The 20,105-nt window shown below is 54.5% G+C and overlaps 3 protein-coding genes across 3 annotated transcripts; 2 read left to right on the top strand and 1 right to left on the bottom strand.

Annotated features, from left to right (window-relative positions):
- The first annotated feature begins 817 nt into the window (after positions 1-817).
- Positions 818-5,581, top strand: GAL3ST2 (galactose-3-O-sulfotransferase 2). Its single transcript, XM_074153802.1, has 4 exons — positions 818-843; positions 3,838-3,924; positions 4,362-4,629; positions 4,721-5,581. The coding sequence occupies exons 1-4, from the start codon at positions 818-820 to the stop codon at positions 5,579-5,581; spliced, it is 1,242 nt and encodes a 413-aa protein (XP_074009903.1).
- A 2,954-nt stretch (positions 5,582-8,535) lies between these two features.
- Positions 8,536-10,605, top strand: NEU4 (neuraminidase 4). The gene is made up of 3 exons (XM_074153644.1): positions 8,536-8,736; positions 8,906-9,161; positions 9,563-10,605. The coding sequence occupies exons 1-3, from the start codon at positions 8,536-8,538 to the stop codon at positions 10,603-10,605; spliced, it is 1,500 nt and encodes a 499-aa protein (XP_074009745.1).
- Positions 10,606-11,981: 1,376 nt separating this feature from the next.
- Positions 11,982-13,603, bottom strand: TM4SF19 (transmembrane 4 L six family member 19). The gene is made up of 4 exons (XM_074153926.1): positions 13,427-13,603; positions 13,238-13,315; positions 12,470-12,642; positions 11,982-12,168 (listed from the first exon to the last, which is right to left on the bottom strand). The coding sequence occupies exons 1-4, from the start codon at positions 13,601-13,603 to the stop codon at positions 11,982-11,984; spliced, it is 615 nt and encodes a 204-aa protein (XP_074010027.1).
- Positions 13,604-20,105: the final 6,502 nt, after the last annotated feature.

The following is a 20,105-nucleotide window of genomic DNA, read 5'->3' as shown; positions in this document are numbered from 1 at the left end:
CAGTTTGTGAAGTGCTGGCATACGGGAGCCTCGGTGCAAGCTGAGATCCCTGTGTAATGCAAGTTGTGGTGTTGTTTATGACACCAGCAAGTCACTTTGTAGACAAACCATAGCAGGTTTGCTGCTGCTACTGAACCGTAGCACCTGTTCAGTGGCAGGAGCGGCATCTCCCGAGGCCGTAAGTCTCTGAGCTCTTAACCTCCAGCTGCAATAATGGCGTTCTCACTGGGAAAGAGTTTGGAGTCTAAATGTCTTAAGGGGAATTAGCAAAAGGTGAACGCCGTTCCTGTTTTGCTGCTGTCCCTAATTCCCCGTTCCCGAATGTGTCCGGCAGAGGATTATAGCCCTAAACCAGCGAGCGAGAGGCGGAAGACAGACGGTGCAGGCGCTGGCCACGGCAGGGACAGGGTGCCGGAGGAGCGATGCGACCATGCGCAGGGTGACAAAGGGGCCAACGATGCCTTCCTCCAGCCCGGATCCTGCCGGGACCCCCCGTGCCTCCCTCTGGCAGCTGGAAGAGAACGGGGGTCCCCATGAAATCCTTGCTTCCCTGCGAAACTGTTGCAAGCCCCGTCTCCCAAGGCGGTTCTTTGCTGTGCTACCGCCGTGCCATTTCTGTGCCTTTCATGGCTTACTGCGTTCCCCCCACCCCTGGGAACACCTGGCCACTCCCTTCCTCCTCACCTATCCCAGCCGGTTACAGCAGCCGGGGGATGCTAGAAATAGAGACGCACACGCTAAGAGCCGGAGGAGCCCGGGGAGGAAAGGAGTATTATTGGAGTCGATTCGCAAAGGAGATAGCGGCTCTCTTGGCAGCATGAAATGCCCCGGGAGCACGTCAAGGTAAAGGGGGGAGGGAGGTGAAGGCTCCGGGTGCAGGATTAAAACGCGGTTTTGTAGAAAGGTCTGGTTCAGGTAATCTCCATAAGTTGTTAATAGCCTATAGAGTTAGTTGCAGCTTCCTCCAGGGTAGAGATTAATTTTGCCGTGAGTGTTTCTTTCCTGTATTCCAGGTCTTTTAATTTGAAAGCATCTTCTTAGGTCAGCACGGAGGTCTGTTATTTTCAGTTTAAGCCAAGTGACCGGGAAGGTTGTCCCCAAGCCTTAATGCATCCTGTAGCAGCACTTCCAAGTGCCACCTGAGAGGTAGTTCTCCTTGTTTCCTTCCCAGCTGGAACATGGCACGACCCGGGTCGGGAAAGCAAGTGGAGCCTCTGGCGCCAGCCCTGCTGACAGCTCCACAAGTTTTATAGCTTCTTGGAGGAATTTTGTGTCTTGGGGATCGGCTCCCAGTCTGGGTGCGTGTCTCCTGTGCGTGGGTGACTTCCTGCGACGTTCGGATTATGCCTTTCTCTCTTGAACTTTGCCGTGGTTTTTGCTGTTGGGCCGGGGTGGGTTGACCCTGGCTGGACACCGCGTGCCCACCAAATCGCTCCCCCTCCTCAGCTGGGCAGGGGAGAGAAAACACAACCAAACCAGGACAGCTTGCGAGTCAAGGTAAAGATAAGGAGAGGTCACTCTCTATTTGCCCATTACCATCATGGGCAAATAGCCTCAACTTGCAGAAATTAGTTTAATTTAGTACCAGTCAAACTGAAAATGCAAAGGAAATCTTAAAAACACCTTTGCTCCACCGCTCCCTTCTTCCCCAGTTTAACTTTGCTGCCAAATTCTCTCCCTCCTCCCCTCGAGTGGCGCAGGGGGACGAGGAATGGGGGCTGTGGTCAGTTCATCACACACGGTCTCTGCCGCTCCTTCCTCCTCAGGGGGAGGACTCCTCAGGCTCTTCCCCTGCACCAGCGTGGGGTCCCTCCCACAGGAGACAGTTCTCCACGAACTGCTCCAGCCTGAGACTGGGAAAACGGGCAGGGGCTGCATCTGACAGAGGTGAGCCTGCTGGCTGCCTGTGGGTCCCTCTGCATTTCTTCTCCTGTCTCGTCTCTACTTACATACATAGAGCCATCAAAGGAATTTTGATTGTCTCACCCCCATCCCCCCTAACAGGCCTGGGACCAAAGAATTAAGAAATACTGATGAAAGACTACCTAGAGCTGTGTCTTGAAACTCTTCATGCAGACACTGTGCTGCAAATTCCTATCGCAGGTCGGTACGAGCTGTGGCTGAGGGTCTTCCCTGGCTTTGGGAAGGGCTCTTCTGCCCTTCCTGAAGGTTTCCCGCTTTGGCTGGGGTGCCATTGGACAAGGGAAGTGTTGCCATGCCAAGCAAAGCTTGAAGCAAAAGTGGTTTGGGGCAGGTTTGCGTGGCAATTTTCTGCAGTGCCGTCATGGCGTTGCAACGTCGTCACTTGTCTCCATGCTTCCACTGTGTTTGCGTTCCTGAGCGCGTGGCTCCCCGTAATGGCTCTGGGTTCATGTGCAGCTCTGTGTTCTGTCAGACTTTGCTCCCATCCTCTCTCCAGCCTTCCACGGCTGGATCCAGGCTGCCACAGCCCAGCTTGTCAGCCAGTGGGAGGCTGCAGACCATGCGAGGCACAGCTGGTCGTTGCAGTCTTATAAGGCCAACTGGAAGGAGCAATTCAGTGTCTTTCACATGGTACAAGTTGGAGGCTATGAAAGCCACCACCCTGTGCAGCAGGACTGTGTGTGAGGGCCCCTTGGCCAGAAGGACAGTGGAAAGGACCACCAGGCGCAGCCTGCAGCAAGCCACGTGCCCCCATCAGCCCTCAGACTGGGCAGGTTTGGAGCCTTCTGTGCCTACTTGGAAGAGGAGGAACCATGAGTGTGACCATCCTGTGCTGTCAATGGGGCTACATCTTCTCAAAACAACTTAAAGCACAAAACGGATCTGCTGCACTTTGGAAACGGTGGCTGGAAAAGTGGAATTCATACAGAGTTAAAAAAGCTTTTCAGATCAGAGAAGTCACATCAAGCCTGGTGCTGAAAAGTTCCTTTTTGGTGGGCATCAAACTTTCAAAAGATCTGTACGTGTCCCAGCTAGAATGCACCAGTGGTGCCTAATTGATGCTCGTTAGTGTTGTAAAAGATCCTCCCTTCGTCATTATCCAGGCAGAACACAGGCAGAGGAGGTGCTTGTGGGGAGACATGAAGCTGAGGGACATGGTTTAGTGGTGGCTTTGGCAGCGTTGGGTGAATGATTGGCCTTGATGATCTTAAAGGTCCCTTCCAACCGAGACGATTCCATGGTCCAAAGAGCTGTCTCTGAGCTCAGGAAGTTTAGTCTGGCCAAGGTGAGATCTGATGAAAAGGAGACCTAGGTGAGGCTGAGCATGAGAGCTGGGCTGGGAGGAGGAGATGTCCCAGCGGGGAAGCAGTCCTCTTGTTTGGAAGGAGGGCTTGCAAGTACTCCGTTACAGGTGCTATTGGGTTACTAATCAGTTTTCTGTATTGAAAAAGCTCAGTTATATTGAAAAAAAACCCGCAGTTCAGCGTTTCTTTGAGACCCCGTCTTCTGCAGTGATGTGATTGCAGGAGCTGCTCATGTTTCTTACCAGGGAACTCCTTACACCCCTACAAAGGGCTCATTTTCTAGTGAATGAACCAGAACTTTGAGCAGTGAATAAGCTCTAAATCCCTAGAAAACCAAAAGAAAAGGCAGGAGAGCAGGAGGCTGGCAGGAGAGCTTAACAGGCTCTGCCCGAAGTTGGCTGTGTCTTGCTAAAGGCCAAAATTGTGAGTGTGATAGTGAAAGTGCAGTTTCTCACTGCGATCTCTCATGCTGGAGCTACTGGCCCCATGGAGACATAAAATTGTGCTGCCAGTGATGATAATTCCCAGGGACAATACGCCGAGTTTGGTGGTTCGTGTTCTGGGAAGGACTATAATGTAAAAATCCACTGAAACTCTTCTTTCTTTCCAGGCACATCAAATGGCTCATCATTTTCAGCCTTTGCCTGGGACTCATCTTCCTGTCGGGATTCTTCCACGCGTGGAACAAAAGTTATGTGTAAGTGAAACAGAAACAAGGTTGCATGACTTCATCTGCCCAGGGCAGCAAGGATCTGACCTGTGATGCTTGATTTCACTCTCATGAGGTTTAAGATAATACTGGAAGGGCAGTGGCCCGAAGTCAGGTCCTAGATCCACATTTGGGCAGGCAACAAGGGATCAAATTAGCCAAAGTGCAGCTCTTTTGGGCAAAATCAGCCATATGGAAAAAGAAAAGGGGATCGAACTGAAGCCTTTGGGTAAGTGAGGACCTGGATAAGGAGAAAACTGTCTGACATCGGCACCTGAGGGATTGGGCTTGTTTGGATTGGTGCCTTGCACCAGCTGCAGGTGTAGTATCAGAAGGAGAACCTGCTTGGGTTTGGCTTTGCCAGGTCTCAGAGATGGGGTATGGCACTGGAGAGGCTGTTTCCCCCATCTTCTGCCTTCCTCCAGAATCTCGAAGAGCCATGAGGAGCTGCTGCCTTGCCATGCCAAGACTAATGTCATGTTCCTCAAGACCCACAAGACTGCCAGCAGCACCATCCTGAATATCATGTTCAGGTTCGCAGAGAAGTACAACCTCACCGTTGCCCTTCCAGCCAACGAGCTTGTCCACCTGGGCTACCCACAGACCTTCCAGGCCAGCTTTGTGGAGGAATTTCAATCCATAGGAAAAAATTACAACATCATGTGCAACCACCTGCGGTTTAATCCCTCTGAGGTAAAAAAGAGCCACGACACCTGTGGAGAAACCTGGTTGAACAAGCAATGCCTCTGGACTAACAGCCTCTCTTCTTCCTTCCCACAAATAGGTGCAAAAGGTGATGGCAGCGAACACCTTCTACTTCTCCATCCTGAGGAACCCCATTCCTCTGCTGGAGTCTTCCTATGTCTACTACAAGGATGTTGTCCCTGCCTTCGGGATCTCTAAGAACGTGAATGAGTACCTGGCGTCACCCATGAAGTATTACCACCCGGCGGATTACAAGAAAAATATCTATGCCCGGAATATCATGTGGTTTGACTTTGGCTACGATAACAATGCAGAGAACAACAAAAAGTACATCCAGACGGTCTTGAGGGAGATTGAACAGAACTTCCACCTGATCTTGATAGCAGACTACTTCGATGAGTCCATGATCCTCTTGAAGCACACTTTGTGCTGGGATCTGGATGATGTGATTTACTTTAAGCTCAATTCCAGAAGCCAGGATACTGTCCAGACCTTGACTCCAGGAAGCAAGGAGCGGGTAAAAACGTGGTGCTCGCTGGACTGGGAGCTCTACCTGCACTTCAACCAGAGCTTTTGGAGGAGAATTGAGGAGACTGTAGGACTTGAGGAGCTGGAGAAGGAGGTGAATCACCTGCGAACGAGACAGAGGGAGCTCATGGAGACCTGTCTCTTGGACCAGGAGGCAGTGGGGAAGGATCACATCAAGAGCAAAGCTTTCCTGCCTTTCCAGTCAGGGGCTGCAAATATCCTTGGGTACAACCTCAAACAAAACTTGGACAACAGGACTCTCAGAACCTGCCAGAAAATGGTTGTGCCAGAGCTCCAGTACATGGCCTATCTTTATGCTGTTCAGCACCCACGCAAGAAGAGGAAGCAGTTAGTCTTCCCCTTGCCCTGGAACAGTTCCGAGGAGAAGATGCACTTCCCAGCTCCCAACTAAGGCATGCGACAACCCACTGGGGTTTCCCACTGAGATTTCCCACCGCTTTGTGTCACCCCGTGTGTGGCGTGTGGCTGGCCCACAGGACTCTTGCACATAAGGGGTTGGCGGTGTGTTCAGGGCCACCAAGCTGGTGGTGGGTCCCTTTTTGGGGACCTTAAGACAAAGGCTCTGTGTTGTCCAGATCCTGCGTGATGCCTCCTCCCCGCTGCCAGGCGGGGTGACAGCCCCCGCTGCGGAGTGCTGGGCAGGCTTCCAGCTGCCTCTTAATCATTAATCATGGGCTTAATCATTTTGTTTGCATTCAACTTTAATAGCTGTCCTTACATCCAGCCTGGGCACAGCTCACTAGAGCAAGTGCTGATTTCAGCGTTTAGGGGGAAAAAAGGGGAGGGGGAGGGAAACAAGGAGCAGAACTCCTTGTAGGAATAGAGTAGGAGAGATGTTGGATCTCCCACCCAGGAGCATCGGCGCTCAACGATGTTTAACCATCCTGCGAGGTCAGGGCTGCTTTTCGGCTGGGAGACCCGAGCATCGTACCCATCGCTGGCAGCCTTTCCCCACCAGCACACGAGACGTCCCTCTCATGCGTGTCATGAGGTACGGAGGGGCCTCTGCACCACTTGGGACTGCTTGGCGTTCCCCTGAGAGTGCCCGTTTTGTGGTTTCACCCCTCTCTTGAGTGAGGGTCCCTGGTCCCTGGGTGTGGACGGTCCCTTGGATTCAGCATCCCTGAAGCCCTTTATGTATGGTTGGACTCGATCTCAAAGGTCCCTTCCAACCATGAAGATTCTGTGATTCTGCTTCTGTGATTATCAGCAGAGGCTTTGCTGGCCCCCCCTCTTGCTGTGTTGGCCAAACTCTTCAACGCACGTGAGGAGAGGGGTGGAGTGAGGCACACTGCTTGTTTAAGGCATGACCTTGGTATTGAGGGAGGTAATTGCATCTGCCTGGGCTGCCTTTGCTCGTTTGCCAGCCCCCAGTGCTGGGAAGGTTTGTTAGAAGGATGGCAGGGCCAAGCCCAAGGGCTTTGGCGTCACCACTGTTAATGATTGCCCATCGCTGGTTTCCTACACGCCTGCAGTCCCTGGCGGTGCAATACTTCAACGCTTGGCCAACGTCTCCCCGCTCCTGCCCGTCGGGGACCCTGTGGCGCCACTGGGATGGAGGATCCAGGGGCGCTTGGCTTGCAGCTTCCCCCCGGGGGGTGACGCAGCCCGGCAGCATCCCAGCCCAGCAGAGACGCTGTCAGAGGGCAGCAGAGCTGGGATTTTCCTGGGCTGTGTTTAAAGCCAGCGGGGAGGCAGCTGAGGCAAGGGTTAACCTCCTGCGGCACAACCTGTGCGGCTCCGAGACCTGTGTGATGGACAACAGGAGCAACCCCGAGATTAACAGCACCCTCATGGTTTTCCGCTCTGCCAACCCCAGCTAAAATTAACTGGGCTTAAGAGGCGTTTGTAACGAGCCGGGGCAGAGGAGATGGCAGCCGCGTGTTCAGCCTGGGCAATCCCCGGGGGCCTTTCCTGGTCAATTCTGCAGCCAGAGCCTGGGCTTTCACCTTGGAGCTTCAGTCCGTGACTTGCTGTATGAATTTTGTCAAGCCCCTTTAGCAAAGTTGATGCCAGAAATGGAATAAAAAGCAATGGCATAAAAAGCAATTTCATAACAGCTGACCTGGGTGGGTGGGGGGGGGGTCCTGGGAAGGCTGGGACTTCCCCCGCCTGCAGACTGCGGCTGGAGGGTCCCAGCCTTCCCAGGGGTGGACCCCAGGCCAGGGTGGACCATGGTGAATGTGGGTTGCAGCTTCTAGGCAGGGATGTCTGGCCTCTCCCAGCCTGCGGGAGGAGGGAAACCAAGGCAGGAGATGCAAACGCCACCCCCCCACCCCCCCCGGCTCCCTTTGCATCCCCTCTGGGGGGGTCAGAGAAGGCAGCTTGGCAGCCGCAGGGCCCCTGGCTCTGCCTGGGCTGAGAACGGTGCCTTTGTGCTGCCCAGCACTGCTGACTCAGGGCTTTTTCCTGGCCACCGCCGCTGTGGGAGCCCCGTGACCCCTTGGTGGGGGGACCCTTTTGGGGGGGGTGGTGGTGGCAGTGAAGCAGCAAGGCAACGGGCTCCGCGGGAAGCTGGTGGCTGCAGGAGGTGGTGAGTGCCTTTGCTTTCTCCGGGGGGTGTTTGATCAGCAAAAGCTCCTAATTAAAACACAGGTGAAAGTTGCCCTTGGTCACTGCGGTGGGGGTGCCCATCTCCTCCCATGGCGATAACCTGGGGACATGCAGGGACACATAGCTTGGGGACAGTCCTGCTGTTCCCAAAGGACAGGCGCTCCGGGACAGCTCATACCCAGTTCCACAGGGACAGCTGTTCCACAGGGGCTGGGGACCCCACTGTTCCTGTTGTGCACCCCAGCTTTCCCCACAGGGTGGGGGGAAACGAGGAGCGGCGGGGTCTGCTGTGCTGGAGGCACCAGAACCGCAGGACAAAACACTCCCTGACCCCCCTTGGGGGACCCTGGGCTGGTTCCAGGGAGATGGGCTCTGCCCGCCCCAACACCCACTTGGTGATGGGAGCAGGGAACCTGAGGTCTCAACCTGCCCTTTGCTGACTGGCCTTGATTTACCAGAAACCCCTTTTGAAGGGCATCATGAAGATCAATTTAATTTTATTTAGTTTTATTCCGGGGTAGCCCCGAAGGGTCAGCCTTTTTGGTGTTGCCCAAAATCCAGTCCCACCTTAGAGTGGTGCTGACATCACACCTTCAGCCCCTCTCAACCCCATCCCTGGCTGTAGTGACCTGTGCTCCTGGGGGGGTTCCTCAAACCTAAGCCCACCACATTAAAATCCAAACCCCCCCCCCCCCCCCCCCCAAGGACAGCCCAGCTCCTGGCCAGCAGCTGGTTCCCCCCGCCCTTCACCAACCCACCATGGCAGGGCTGCATCTTTCTGCTGCAGATGCCATGGGCTCCCGGCACTTCCCCGCCCGGACCGTGCTCTTCGAGAAGGAGTCCAACGGTGTCACCTACCGTGTGCCCGCCCTGCTCTACCTGCCCTGCGTGGCCAAGCTGCTGGCTTTCGCGGAGGAGCGGCTGAGCGCTGACGATGCCCACGCCAACCTGCTGGTGCTGCGCCGCGGCACCGTCTACGGAAGCTACGTGGAGGTGGGACAGGGCCGGGGGGATGCACCCAGGGTTGGTGCAGCCAAGCCAGGTAGTTGTCCTCCACCGTTTGTGCATGGCACAGCCATGCTCCTGGAGGCACCTGCACGGTGGGGGGTGGATGAAGTGGGGTGGTCCTCACCCTGTCCTCCTCCTCCTCCTCCCCGGGCAGTGGGAAGACATGCGTGTGCTGGAGACAGCGATGCTGCGGCACCACCGCTCAATGAACCCCTGCCCGCTCTATGACCAGTTCACCGGCACCCTCTTCCTTTTCTTCATCACGGTGCTGGGCAGGACGCCTGAAGCTTACCAGATCGTCACTGGCCAAAATGTCACCCGCCTCTGCTGCGTCACCAGCGTCGACCAGGGCCTGAGCTGGAGCACGGCCACAGACCTGACGCAGCAGGTCATTGGCGGGGCCATCAAAGGTAGTCCACCAGAGGCGGGGGAGGACAGCCAGCAGGAGGGTAACACTTGGGTTTTGGCCTCCTGGAGCCATTCATGGTGTGGCTGGAGGTGACATCGGGCAGGGTGGGAAGCCCATGCGCACCAAAGAGATGAGGTAGAAGAGGCCCTCAAGCAGAGGAAAGTGGGGATGGAGAGAGTATTTGTCTCCCTTGCCCAGGGGAGAGGAGAGGGAGGGGCCCTGTAGCTATGGGTGGGACCACGTGTGAGGACAACCGTGCAGCACTGGGCTCTGCTGCCCTCCTGCCCCACCACCTTGCTTGGCTAGGCTGAGGGATGCTCTGGAGACCCTCCCGCGTAGGGTGGGCCCAACAGGGGCACTGTGGAGGCCACTCTTCACCCCCATCCCATCTCTGCTCCCCAGACTGGGCAACTTTTGCGCTGGGCCCCGGGCACGGGATCCAACTGCGGTCCGGCCGGCTGCTGGTGCCCGCCTACAGCTACCACATCGACTGCAAGGAGTGCTTCGGGCAGCTCTGCAAGACCACCCCTCACTCCTTCGCCTTCTACAGCGACGACCATGGCCGGGGCTGGCGCTTTGGGGAGTTCATTCCCAACCTGCAGACAGGCGAGTGCCAGCTGGTCTCGGTGGACGAGGAGGACGGCTCCAATGTCCTCTACTGCAATGCCCGCAGTCCCTTGGGCTTCAGGGTTCAGGCGCTGAGCACGGATGATGGGGCTGTCTTCCATGGGGGGCAGCTGGTCCAGCGGCTGGTTGAGCCCCCCCATGGCTGTCACGGCAGCGTCATTGGCTTCCCCGCACCTTTCGTGTATGTCCCCGCTGCCCCCCAGGCCCCAGTGATGCGCCTCCAGGGCTCAGCTCCCCGGCTGCTTCCTCGGATGATCCCGGGGCTTCCGTCCTCGCCCATGCGGCAGGCAGCTGGTGATGAGCTGCCCACAGTGGCCACCAGCAGCCACCACGAGCCAGCTGAGCCCAAGGAGGGCTGTCTTACCCCAGGGCATCCCAGCAGCGGCACCTTGGTCCGAGGGGACCCCACGACAACCTCTAGCCCTGTTCCCTTCTTCCAAGCGCCAACGTGGGTCCTCTACTCCCACCCCACCAGCTCCATGTCACGGGTCAACATGGGGGTTCACCTGAGCACCTTCCCCAGGGACGTGGAGAGCTGGACCGAGCCGTGGGTCATCTACGAGGGCCCAAGTGCTTACTCGGACCTGGCTTACATGGAGCTGCCCTACAACGAGGCCTCCATCTCTGGTGGCCCAGCCATCGCTTTCGCTTGCCTCTATGAGAACGGGACACGGTCGCCCTACGAGCAGATCTCTTTTAGCATGTTCACGCTGCACGACGTGCTCCAGAACATCCCCCTGACAGCCACTGTGTCCCAGCGGGAAGGAGGGCTCCTGTGCCCCAGAAAGCGGGGGCGAAGGAGCTGCTTCATCTCCTAGTGTCACCCCCCCGCCCCCAGTTGGCTCCCCCCAGTCACCCAGTGCTGGACCCCGGGGCACCACCCTGGAGCCTGGCACACCGGGATGCTCACAGCCTGGGGTCCTGCCACAGGCTAGCGTGGCCACATCACCCAGAAGGCATGCACTACCATCTCAAAACTGGGCTTCATCTCTTTTTTTAATTGCTATTTTTTAATTATACGGTTGGTTGGGCATGGAGGCCTGTGCCACCAGCTTCCCCCCTGCCCCCCCCAGGCTCCTTTCCCACCCTCCCCTCACCCCCCCCCGTGAAATATGTAACGGGGGCCACCAGGAGCAATGCAGGAGAGAAGGCAGCCAGGGGCAGCCCGGGCAGAGTCAGGGGACATGGTGCTCCAGCTGTGCCATACCCGGTACTACCACCCTGCTCCGAGTGTCTTCACCCTTTTTTAATTGCTCCTTTTTTAACAATCCTGTTCGAGCCACTTCCTCTTTTTCTCAATGGTCTTTCCAAAGTTACTGTTTGATCTGGCTGATTGCCTTTTTTTTTTTTAATCTACCGTGGACATGGCTGCTTTCCTCATAACCTTGTCAGCTTTTAGGGCAAACATCCTCGTAGCACAGGCAGGTTCAGGTCGGTCCCCGCGCTCGGTCCCTGTAAAGGTTATGGGGGATGAGGGCGCGGGGACGGGGGATGAGCTGAAGCTGATGTCACCCCCTGTGAGTGCAGCGGTGGGTCCTGGACCAGTGGGGATGAGCAGCTGCTCCTAACCTCTGCTGCCTGTTTGTGTGTGCGTACGGGTGAACTTTGGGGGGCTATGCCTCGTTTCCAGCACAACTCCATCCAAGTTCCCCAGCCAGAGCCTGTCTCGGCTCCTCCAGTCTCCTTTGTCCCTCCTGCCCCAGGCGGGAGACAAACACCAACACAAGCTGCCCTAAATACAGATTGATTAATGAAAATAAGTTAATGTTCCAACTCTTATCTCTACAAATATCACCAAGTCACATTTTGCATGGGGAGGGCTAATGAGGAGCGGCCAGGGAAGCCGTTGGGCTCAGTGCTGGAATGCCAGGAGCCAGGTCCCCACCTCCATCACTCACCAGACTGGTTTCCAACCCCAAAAGGCTGCCAGGCCCAAGGGCATCTGCTCCAGAGTGGAGGAAGAGATATCACCCAAGCCAAGGGCTCTGCCCGGAGGCCTTTTTGTGACCCCACACGTGTGGCTTTGACATCTCATGCGGGCTGGGGTGTCTCTCCCCCATGGGGGCATCTGTCTTGCACCAGGCTGGTATCACAGCTTGTGCCCTATCCCCATCACGGCATTTGCCACCAGCCGAGGGACACCTGAGGACAACGCCTCCTCCAAGTGCCAGCCTCCTGGCACCATGGCAGGTCCCTACTTGCCCTCACAAAAGCCACAGAGGCACCCGAGGCAGCCGTTGAGGATCTGGAGGGAGGCCAGCACCATCTCGGCAGCGCTGATGAGCAGCAGGAGGGAGAAGAGGACAACATTCCAGGTCACAATGCCTGCTGGCTCCAGGCAGATGCTCCAGGTGTAACAACCATACAGGTAGTTCTCTGTCCTGCACGATGGAGAGAGGAGGAGATGCAAAATGCTGCCCTGTGGTGGGTCAGGCATGGCTTTCCTCCATGGAGGTGTGCCCCAGGCACCCCGTCCTTCATCCCGAGGATGAGCGGGGCCAGCAGGGTTGATGGGGATAGGAAGCACCACATAGAAAGCCATGGAAGGTGAGGACCTCTGGAGCTACCAGAGTCTTCCATCACCACCAGCAAGCTCACCAACCCCACCCACCATAAATAATGCCAACTTAATTAGCAATAAGCCAATGAGGCGGCACCGGCGACTCAACCCCACTGCCTCACCCGGCATCAGGCTCCTGGCAACCGGCATCCAGGAAAGGGTAGCCCCAGAGGGTGCCGTGCTCAGAGGTGTTGTAGAAGCAGAGGGGTCCGTTGGTCAAACCCACCCCGGAGAGGACGAAGCAGGCGGCAGCGCCCAGGAGCGCCAGCTTGGAGAGCACAGCGGAAATGAAAGCCTGTGGGCAACACCCAGGGAGGGACTGAACATCAAGTGGGCTCCAAAACGCAGCTGCATGCTGTCGATGGAGTTCAGTAAGGGGGAAAGACTCCCCTCCCCTTCACCCCAAGGGAGTCCTGCCCCAGGGAGCCGAGGCTGAGGATGGAGCCGTTGCTGGGTTGTTTCGAGCTGGGCAGAAGTGGGCAAGGAGTGGGGACAAGCAGGGAGCTGCCAAGCAGAGCCTGGCGGGGCAGAGCCCATGCAGCACACATGAGCTGTCCTCCAGGGAGGTGGCACCGTGCAGCATCCCACCACGGGGCCACAGGAGACGGGGATCCATGCCACATCCCACCACATGGCCATGGGAGAGGTGGCACCCTGCCATGACCCAATATGGGAGAGATGATACCCTGCCACAACCCACCACAGGAGAGGGGACACCCAACACATCCCACCACGAGGCCATGAGAGAGGAGGCTCTATGCCACATCCCACCACAGGGCCACGGGAGAGGTGGTAACCTGCCATGTCCCACCCTAGGGCCACCTGCCACATCCCACCACCTATCGCTTGGGACTGCTTTGGCACGGGGCTCCCGGCGCGCGTTGCCTTACGTTGTGACGGGTGCCGCAGTTGGAGCAGCCAGTGCATTGCCACCCCACCGCCGTGGTGTGGGCCGCTGCCAGCAGCACCTGTGGGAAGGGAAAAGCAGCTGGGGGACAAAAGGGAGCCACCTGCTCCATCCCTTTGTCCCTGCTCCACAGACAGGCCAGGAAGGACGTGGTGCAAAATGCGGTACTCACGGTGATGCCGCCTCCCCAGACACCTGGCATGACCTTGGCGTGTTTGCTGATGTGCCCCTCCAGCAGGTACTTGGATGTCCCACCAGGGAAGAGCAGGAGGATGTTGGCTGCCACGGAGAGCGTGCCCAGCGCCAGCAGGCAGGGACCCACGATGCGGCTGCACTTCCCCACGCACATGGCCACCCTGCAGGGGGACGGCGAGGAAGAGGAGGAGAGGAAGGGCTGCCTTTGGCCCCATGGCGCCCCACGGCCGCCCCACCCCGAGCCCATCTCACAGCTGCGGGTGGATGGGAGTTTGCTGGTTCATGCTTGTGGGTCCCAGCCTCCCCCACCGGCACCTCCCTTACTCGAGAGCAATTTCCAACGGAAATCCTATTTTTCCCCACACCATCTAATCAAGTAAATATTAAAAATAAATTCAATGTTAACACCGATCTACCGCCACTGAACAGTTTTCTTGAGGTTGAGTTATTTTATCACAGAAGGAGAAGCCCAGCTCCAGACTTGCTAATATTTCTTTGCCAAGTGGGGAAGGGAATTTAAGACAACGGCAGGTCCCGCACTGAGCCTTGAAACCTGTGCCACCCGCAGCGCTGGCTCCTCCGCAACGTCACTGCAAGAAGGAGACCGACCACCGCCGCTCGCTTTGACTTTGAGGGCTCATAACGAGCAGGTGGGAACCAGGAAAGGGGCAAAACTATTGGACAAGGACCTATGAAAGCCCATCAATCTCCAGTCAAATCCAAGAGCAGCTCCATCCCCATCGCGCACCAGTCCTACCACAGGTCTGAATATGCTGAAACCAACTAAAGTTAATTAAGAAGAAGTTATTGCCTGTCCTTGGGCAAGCCGTCCAGCTCTGCTGGTATCTTAGTAAATTATCAGTTCACCTAAAAAGTGCTTACCTATCTCCAGGTGGTATATCCTGGAGCTATCCTCCTCCTGTATCTCCAAGAAGGGGGATGTCCATTGGTTGCTCTGGGACCACTGGAAACAGCTTGGTTTGCTGTTGTCCCGGTCTCCCAGCTTCCTTCTACCCTGCCTTCATTTTTGCTTCGGGGTGTTTTTGTGCATTTTCCCCTTTCACGGTGGCTTGCAGCCCGTTTTGCAGAAGCTCCCTGAATCGAGCTGCTTCTGGCGCTGGCCGGTTTATTTCAGGCTGGCTCTCTTCTGGCTTTGCAGAAGCAGAAGCTGGGAGGTGCCGCGTGGTTCTTTCCGTGGGAAAAGCTGCCTCAGCCCCCATCACATGTGACACTGGGGAGGAGCAGCTCCAGCCCCTGCACGGCCTGAGGGGACGGGGGCCACCAGCCCAATGGGGCTTTGCATCCCTGCAACCTGCTGATAGCCCCCCCAGCCCCGCCAGGCTACCGGGGGCCAGAAAGGGCTGAATGTGGAGGACCAGGGCTGCAAAACCTTGCGGCGTGGAGACGACTCAAGCCAAGAAGCCCAAGGTGGACCACCAGCTCCACCCATCCTGGAGCTTCACCTCCCCTCTGCTTTCTATCCTCCCTGCCTTGGTTATAGGGAATTTAGGGCCTCTTGCCCTCAACTCAGGTCCCACCTGCAGTCCAGGGATTGTGCGTGGTTGTCCCCCCAGAGACATGAGCATCCAGCACTGAGTCCCACCTCCCCACTTCGGAGGACCTTCCACTATAGCTCTTGCTACGCTGGAGCTCACAGCGTGGGCTGCTCTCACCAGCCAGAGGCTTTTGTGATCTTCTGCAAGTCTCCCATTAACCTCCCCAAGGACTCTCCTTCTCCTCCACCGCTGCCCTGGGGAAGGCAGGGGGCTCTCCTTCCCCCAGGAAGGTCTCCACGGCTTGCTGTCCCCCAAGTGCTCCCCTTCAGCAAGAAGCAAGTTTGCATCAGCTGCTTTCTCCTGCCTCAGCCAATACAGACAGACAAACCCCTCTGTAAGGGGAGGTAAAGCAAAAGTGCAGCTGAACCAGCCTCTGCTGGGACACTGGAAAGACAGACTCCTTTCCTGCCAGCACATCTCCACGGCCAAAAGCAAGGGGATTCAAGCAAAGCCCATGGAACCCATCCTCCCATCTTCCCGGCTTACCTGGGAGTGATGCCACGTAGAGCCAGCAGCGTCCACCCCTCGGATGAGCCCTGTCCTGGAGGTGCCACCCATGGGTGACTATTTATGATGTCCCAGCATGTGCTCCACGTCTTCCTCCTCCACCCCGAGGTCTACGCACCGCATCAGTCATGACCCTTCCCTCTCCCACACAACCGGCTGCCCAAAAGGAAGAATGACTGTCCTGGCTGAATGAGGCAGCCTCTGCGGCTGAGCCATCACTTCGATTATGCCCCCTCTCACTGGCAGAAGCCACAAGTCAACCAAAACATGCACAACTTGAGATTTGAAGGCTTTCGCCCAAGTAGAAAACACCGTTTCTCCAGAAATGACCTGCAATGACTATTTGGGAGAACATTTTCCTCTCTCCTCTGCAGCTCACTCCAAACACTATCATTCTGTCACCATGAGTCTGCGTCCTCCACCAATGGCTTCTTCTTCCTTCACGTTTCACCTCATTTCCCTCATGGTGCAAGAGCTTTGTGCATGGATGCTGAACAGGTCAGGTTTGCCTCTTCTCCTTTTTACCCACAGGAGGGAGAACACTAATATGTCAACAAAAGCTTCTAAATCAATATTTTTGTGTCTCAGCTGGTTCCTGTCTCCTGTCCTTTGTCTCCATGCAGACGGCCCAGTTTTTTCTCCAGGTGTTGAGCGAGCCCCATTACGTACATCTCACACCTTGGTGATAACATTGAGAGAGATAGGTTATTTATGGATATCTTAATTACTGCAAGTCGTCAGACAACAGCATTTCAAAGTCCTATCCGGGGTACCCGTGGCTGGCAGTTAACGTGCAATGGGGAAGCCCCTCTCCTCTCCCTACAGAGAAGGTCTGAGGGTAGCAGCTCCAAGACGGGAATAGGACTGGGAGAACACAACTTTCCTGTCCAAGAACAGGAGACGGGGAAGCTGCAGTACAAAAGTTGGCAAAAATTGGGCAGTTTCTCTGGCAGGGGAGTTGCAGGCAGCACAAGCACAGAGGAGACCTGCTCATGGGCTGCGGAGGCGAAAGGAAGAATCTTCTCAAAGAAGAGTTTGGAGAAGGTTCATATTCCTCGTGCGTTCATCACGAGGACCTGAGGCACATCAGCTGCTTGGGACGTGGGCTTCCCCGTCTGTAACAGCCACAGGAGATGAAGCGTAAGTGCAGCTCTTACAGCCCTGGTACAGCCTTGCTCCAATGTGGGGGAAAAAAAGCAACTAAAGTGCTGCCTTTTGGTTTGGAGCCTGACTTGCTCTACCTCGGGTAACGCACGTGAGTAGCTTTCACCAACACGTTTCAAAGGGGCTTTTCCTGCTTTAAAATCAATGAATACGGGACTGCCGAGAATATAAAACCTGCCCTAAGCACAGCGTGCCACACACTGTCGGAAGAAGTAGAAAAGAGACCTGGAGCCCTTGAGTGCCACATGGAAAAAGATGAACGGATGAGGCTGGGTTACATCTGCCAATTCCGCTTTTCTAGGAAAAATAAGCTGAGAGGAGCAGATTATCTGAATAATGATAGTTCCTCTGAAAGGAAAAAATCAGAGTTTGCACCAGCACGTAAATCCCCGTTTTATTCTTAGATAGGACGAATCGGTCTCTAAAAAGCAGACAGCAGCAAAGGTGAAACATGTTGGACATGCAGGACAGCAGACTGCTGAGAATAATCCAATTTTTCCTTCCTCTCTTTTTCAACTTAGAGAGGAAGCGTTTTTCACTCCAGTGGAAGAAAATGTGTTGCAACTTCGTCTTGTGCCCTTTTCTACGTCACGGCACCGGGCGTCCCATGTTGCCACACACATGATCTGGTCAATCATCTCCCACAGAAAACCCCCTCCCGTTGAGCGGGAAGCGTCAGGGTGAAGCTTTTCCCCACAACCACTGATCTTCCCCTTAAGCCCACTCCAGCCCGAGTCTGTAATAGTAACAATAATAAAACAATGAAAGGCTAATTTTAGTGCTTCCCAAGCACCGTGAGTGGCTGCATCCCTCCCTTTCTCGCACGAGAACTTAGTTATGAAAGCCATCAGCGCGGCAATTACGGGCAAGTAACCTGCTGCCGAGTCCCCCAGATTCAGTGGTCTCTCCCACCCCTCTTGGCAGCATCTGCAAACCCATCTCTGCTGCTAGAGATGTCTCCACACTCCGGTGGGGGGCACGTTCGCTGCCAGTGGTCATCCCCTTCGACAAGCCCTGTGTGGTGCTTGTGGCTGTAACTCAGACTGAAGAAGTACCACCACCCCGCTGCTAGGCAACATGGTATTTGCTTTTAGCTTCCTTATGAATTTCACCCGATTTAATACTTCCCATGAGACAAAACAACTTCCAAAAGTTGGAAGGAGTTTGCAGAAAGGAAAAATAAATAAATTGAACCCAAGAGGTACCTTGACTCTATCCTGTAGTTCCCTGACCTTCAGACTGTGATGAAAAAATACTTCCAACTCAGCTGGAAATATTTTCCTAATCGGCATGAAGAAATCAGGCTCTTTTCCAGCCGTGAGAGGTGCACAAGCAAGTCTTCATCACAGGGACTGGAAGCGTCCGTTTTTCTTAACACAGTGAGAAGGAGAGGTGTAGATACTGGAAACGAAAGACAAAATCACTTCCCAGATACCCCTGCAAAGGCAACAGTCTTCTCCTGGGCTCCTCTGGAGGTGGGTGCCTCCCAGGAGGGTGTCAACCATGGAACTTGGACAACCTCCCTTGAGAAAGCTTTGGGTTGGGACAAGCCAAGCACATTTGCCCTCCTCTCCTCAGCTTGCTGGAACTGAGTCGCCCTGAGCACTGGTTGAAGGCTTTAGCATCACTGTTGGCACTGCAAGTCACCCTGTCTGTAACTTTTTGGAGAGTTCAAACAGGGCAAGACTAGGGCAGTGGCCAAAATAACTGTTTCAGTGGAGACCTACCTACAGTCAGGAACACGAGGATGACCCCAGAGCAGCCTCTTAAGCTTTTGTTTCCCCACCCTACCTGCTATGCTCTTGACCAGGAGGGACTCTGTTCATCGGCATTCTACCTGAGGCAGTCACAGGAACACCCTGAGGAGCCCAGACATCACAGATCAGGAGGCAAAGGAGAAAGAAAAGCACTCAGTCTGACCATTACACTAAAAATTCAGATAGACACACACAGGGAATTCAGTTTGAATTTCTTGCCTCCTACCCCAATAACCTCAAGGAAAAAACTCAGAATCTCTCCATTATAATGCAGGGACAGACTTTCATTAGAGCTAAACCAATTAAAAAAACCCAAACCCAAAAACCAAGAGATGAAGAAAGCTACTGAAAACAGTTTGGTTTATTCCCAGGATCAAATATTACAATAGGACATTTACATATATTTATAAAAAAATGCAGCAGTTGTGTATATAGATCAGAGGTTTCCTTGAGTTTGGTCCCTCCCAGCACAGTGAGCTGAAATCTTCCAAATTAATCCTCTCTCTCCTCCCACGTGAAGTCACCATCATTGAAGAAGAAAGTGGCTACCATAAAAACCGACAGGCTTTCAAAATTTTATAATTCTGAAAAAAAAAAAAATAATGAGGCTGTCTCCTCTAACTGGCGAACTGTAAGTTCACCAATTAGAGGAAACAGCCTCATTTATAAAAATCATCTATCCTATAGTCTGGTGTCTCTGATGAGGCACCACGCCTCCAAGCTGAGTTTTATCCAGATGTTCTTCATGTAAATCTGTTCTATAAAATAGCACCTCGTCCCCCTGCTCCAAGAACTCTTACTACCTGCCCTTCTATACCTCAGAGTCTCAGCACCATTTAAGGAGCAGCTACAAAATGACTTTTCTCTGTACTGCAGACACTCACAGCAATTAAAGACAGTGATCAAATCCCGAGCTTCTGCAATCGTTCATAATATACCCATGGAAAGCAACAGAAGATAAAACTGAGGCAAGTTGAGGCACCAATGTTAAGTGCCGCATTCTCCAATCAAAAACACGCGTGTGTGTGTGTGTGTGTGTGTATACATATGGCTATATTTATTGGGAGTGGACAGACACTAATCATCTAACAGACAAGAGGAGGCTGGAGTCGAAGTCATCCTGTACAACACCACAGGAAGGGTTTCCATTAACCTCGCGGGTTCTGGGGCCGACAGCAGAGTACAAACCAAACTGCCATTAAGATCTTGGGCTCGACAGAGAAAACCTCGGCAGGACTGTCTTTGTGGAATGTCAACCAACAGACCTCAACTGCCGGTCACCAAACGTCTGCAGATCAACTCCAAACATATGACTGCGGGTACTTCCAACAACCCAGATGGCCAACACAGGGTTAAAAACGTAGGTTTTGTTTTGCCTTTAGAACAGTACCTGTTCCATTTGTAGAAAGTAATTTCTGTCAAAATGAACAAACAGAAAGGGTGGGGGAGAGGAAAGGCCACAATCAAATCTATTAAAACAGTTGGTCAAGGTGTACCTGGTCTTTATGGGACTGAAACTTTGCACTTCACCCTCCTACAAGCACACCTCTGCTACCATTCCTCCTCCTCTGGGAATACAGGACGACCTGTTTTTCAACTAACTTGACTAAAAAGGGATTAAACAAGAAGCAAGTAGTGACGTTTGCTAAAAACTAAGAAAGGATAAAAATTA

The sequence above is a fragment of the Numenius arquata genome, chromosome 9 (assembly GCF_964106895.1).
Source record: "Numenius arquata chromosome 9, bNumArq3.hap1.1, whole genome shotgun sequence".
Lineage (NCBI taxonomy): Eukaryota > Metazoa > Chordata > Aves > Charadriiformes > Scolopacidae > Numenius > Numenius arquata.
Note: the sequence above shows the minus strand (reverse complement) of the source record. Positions and strands in the feature narration are given on the sequence as shown.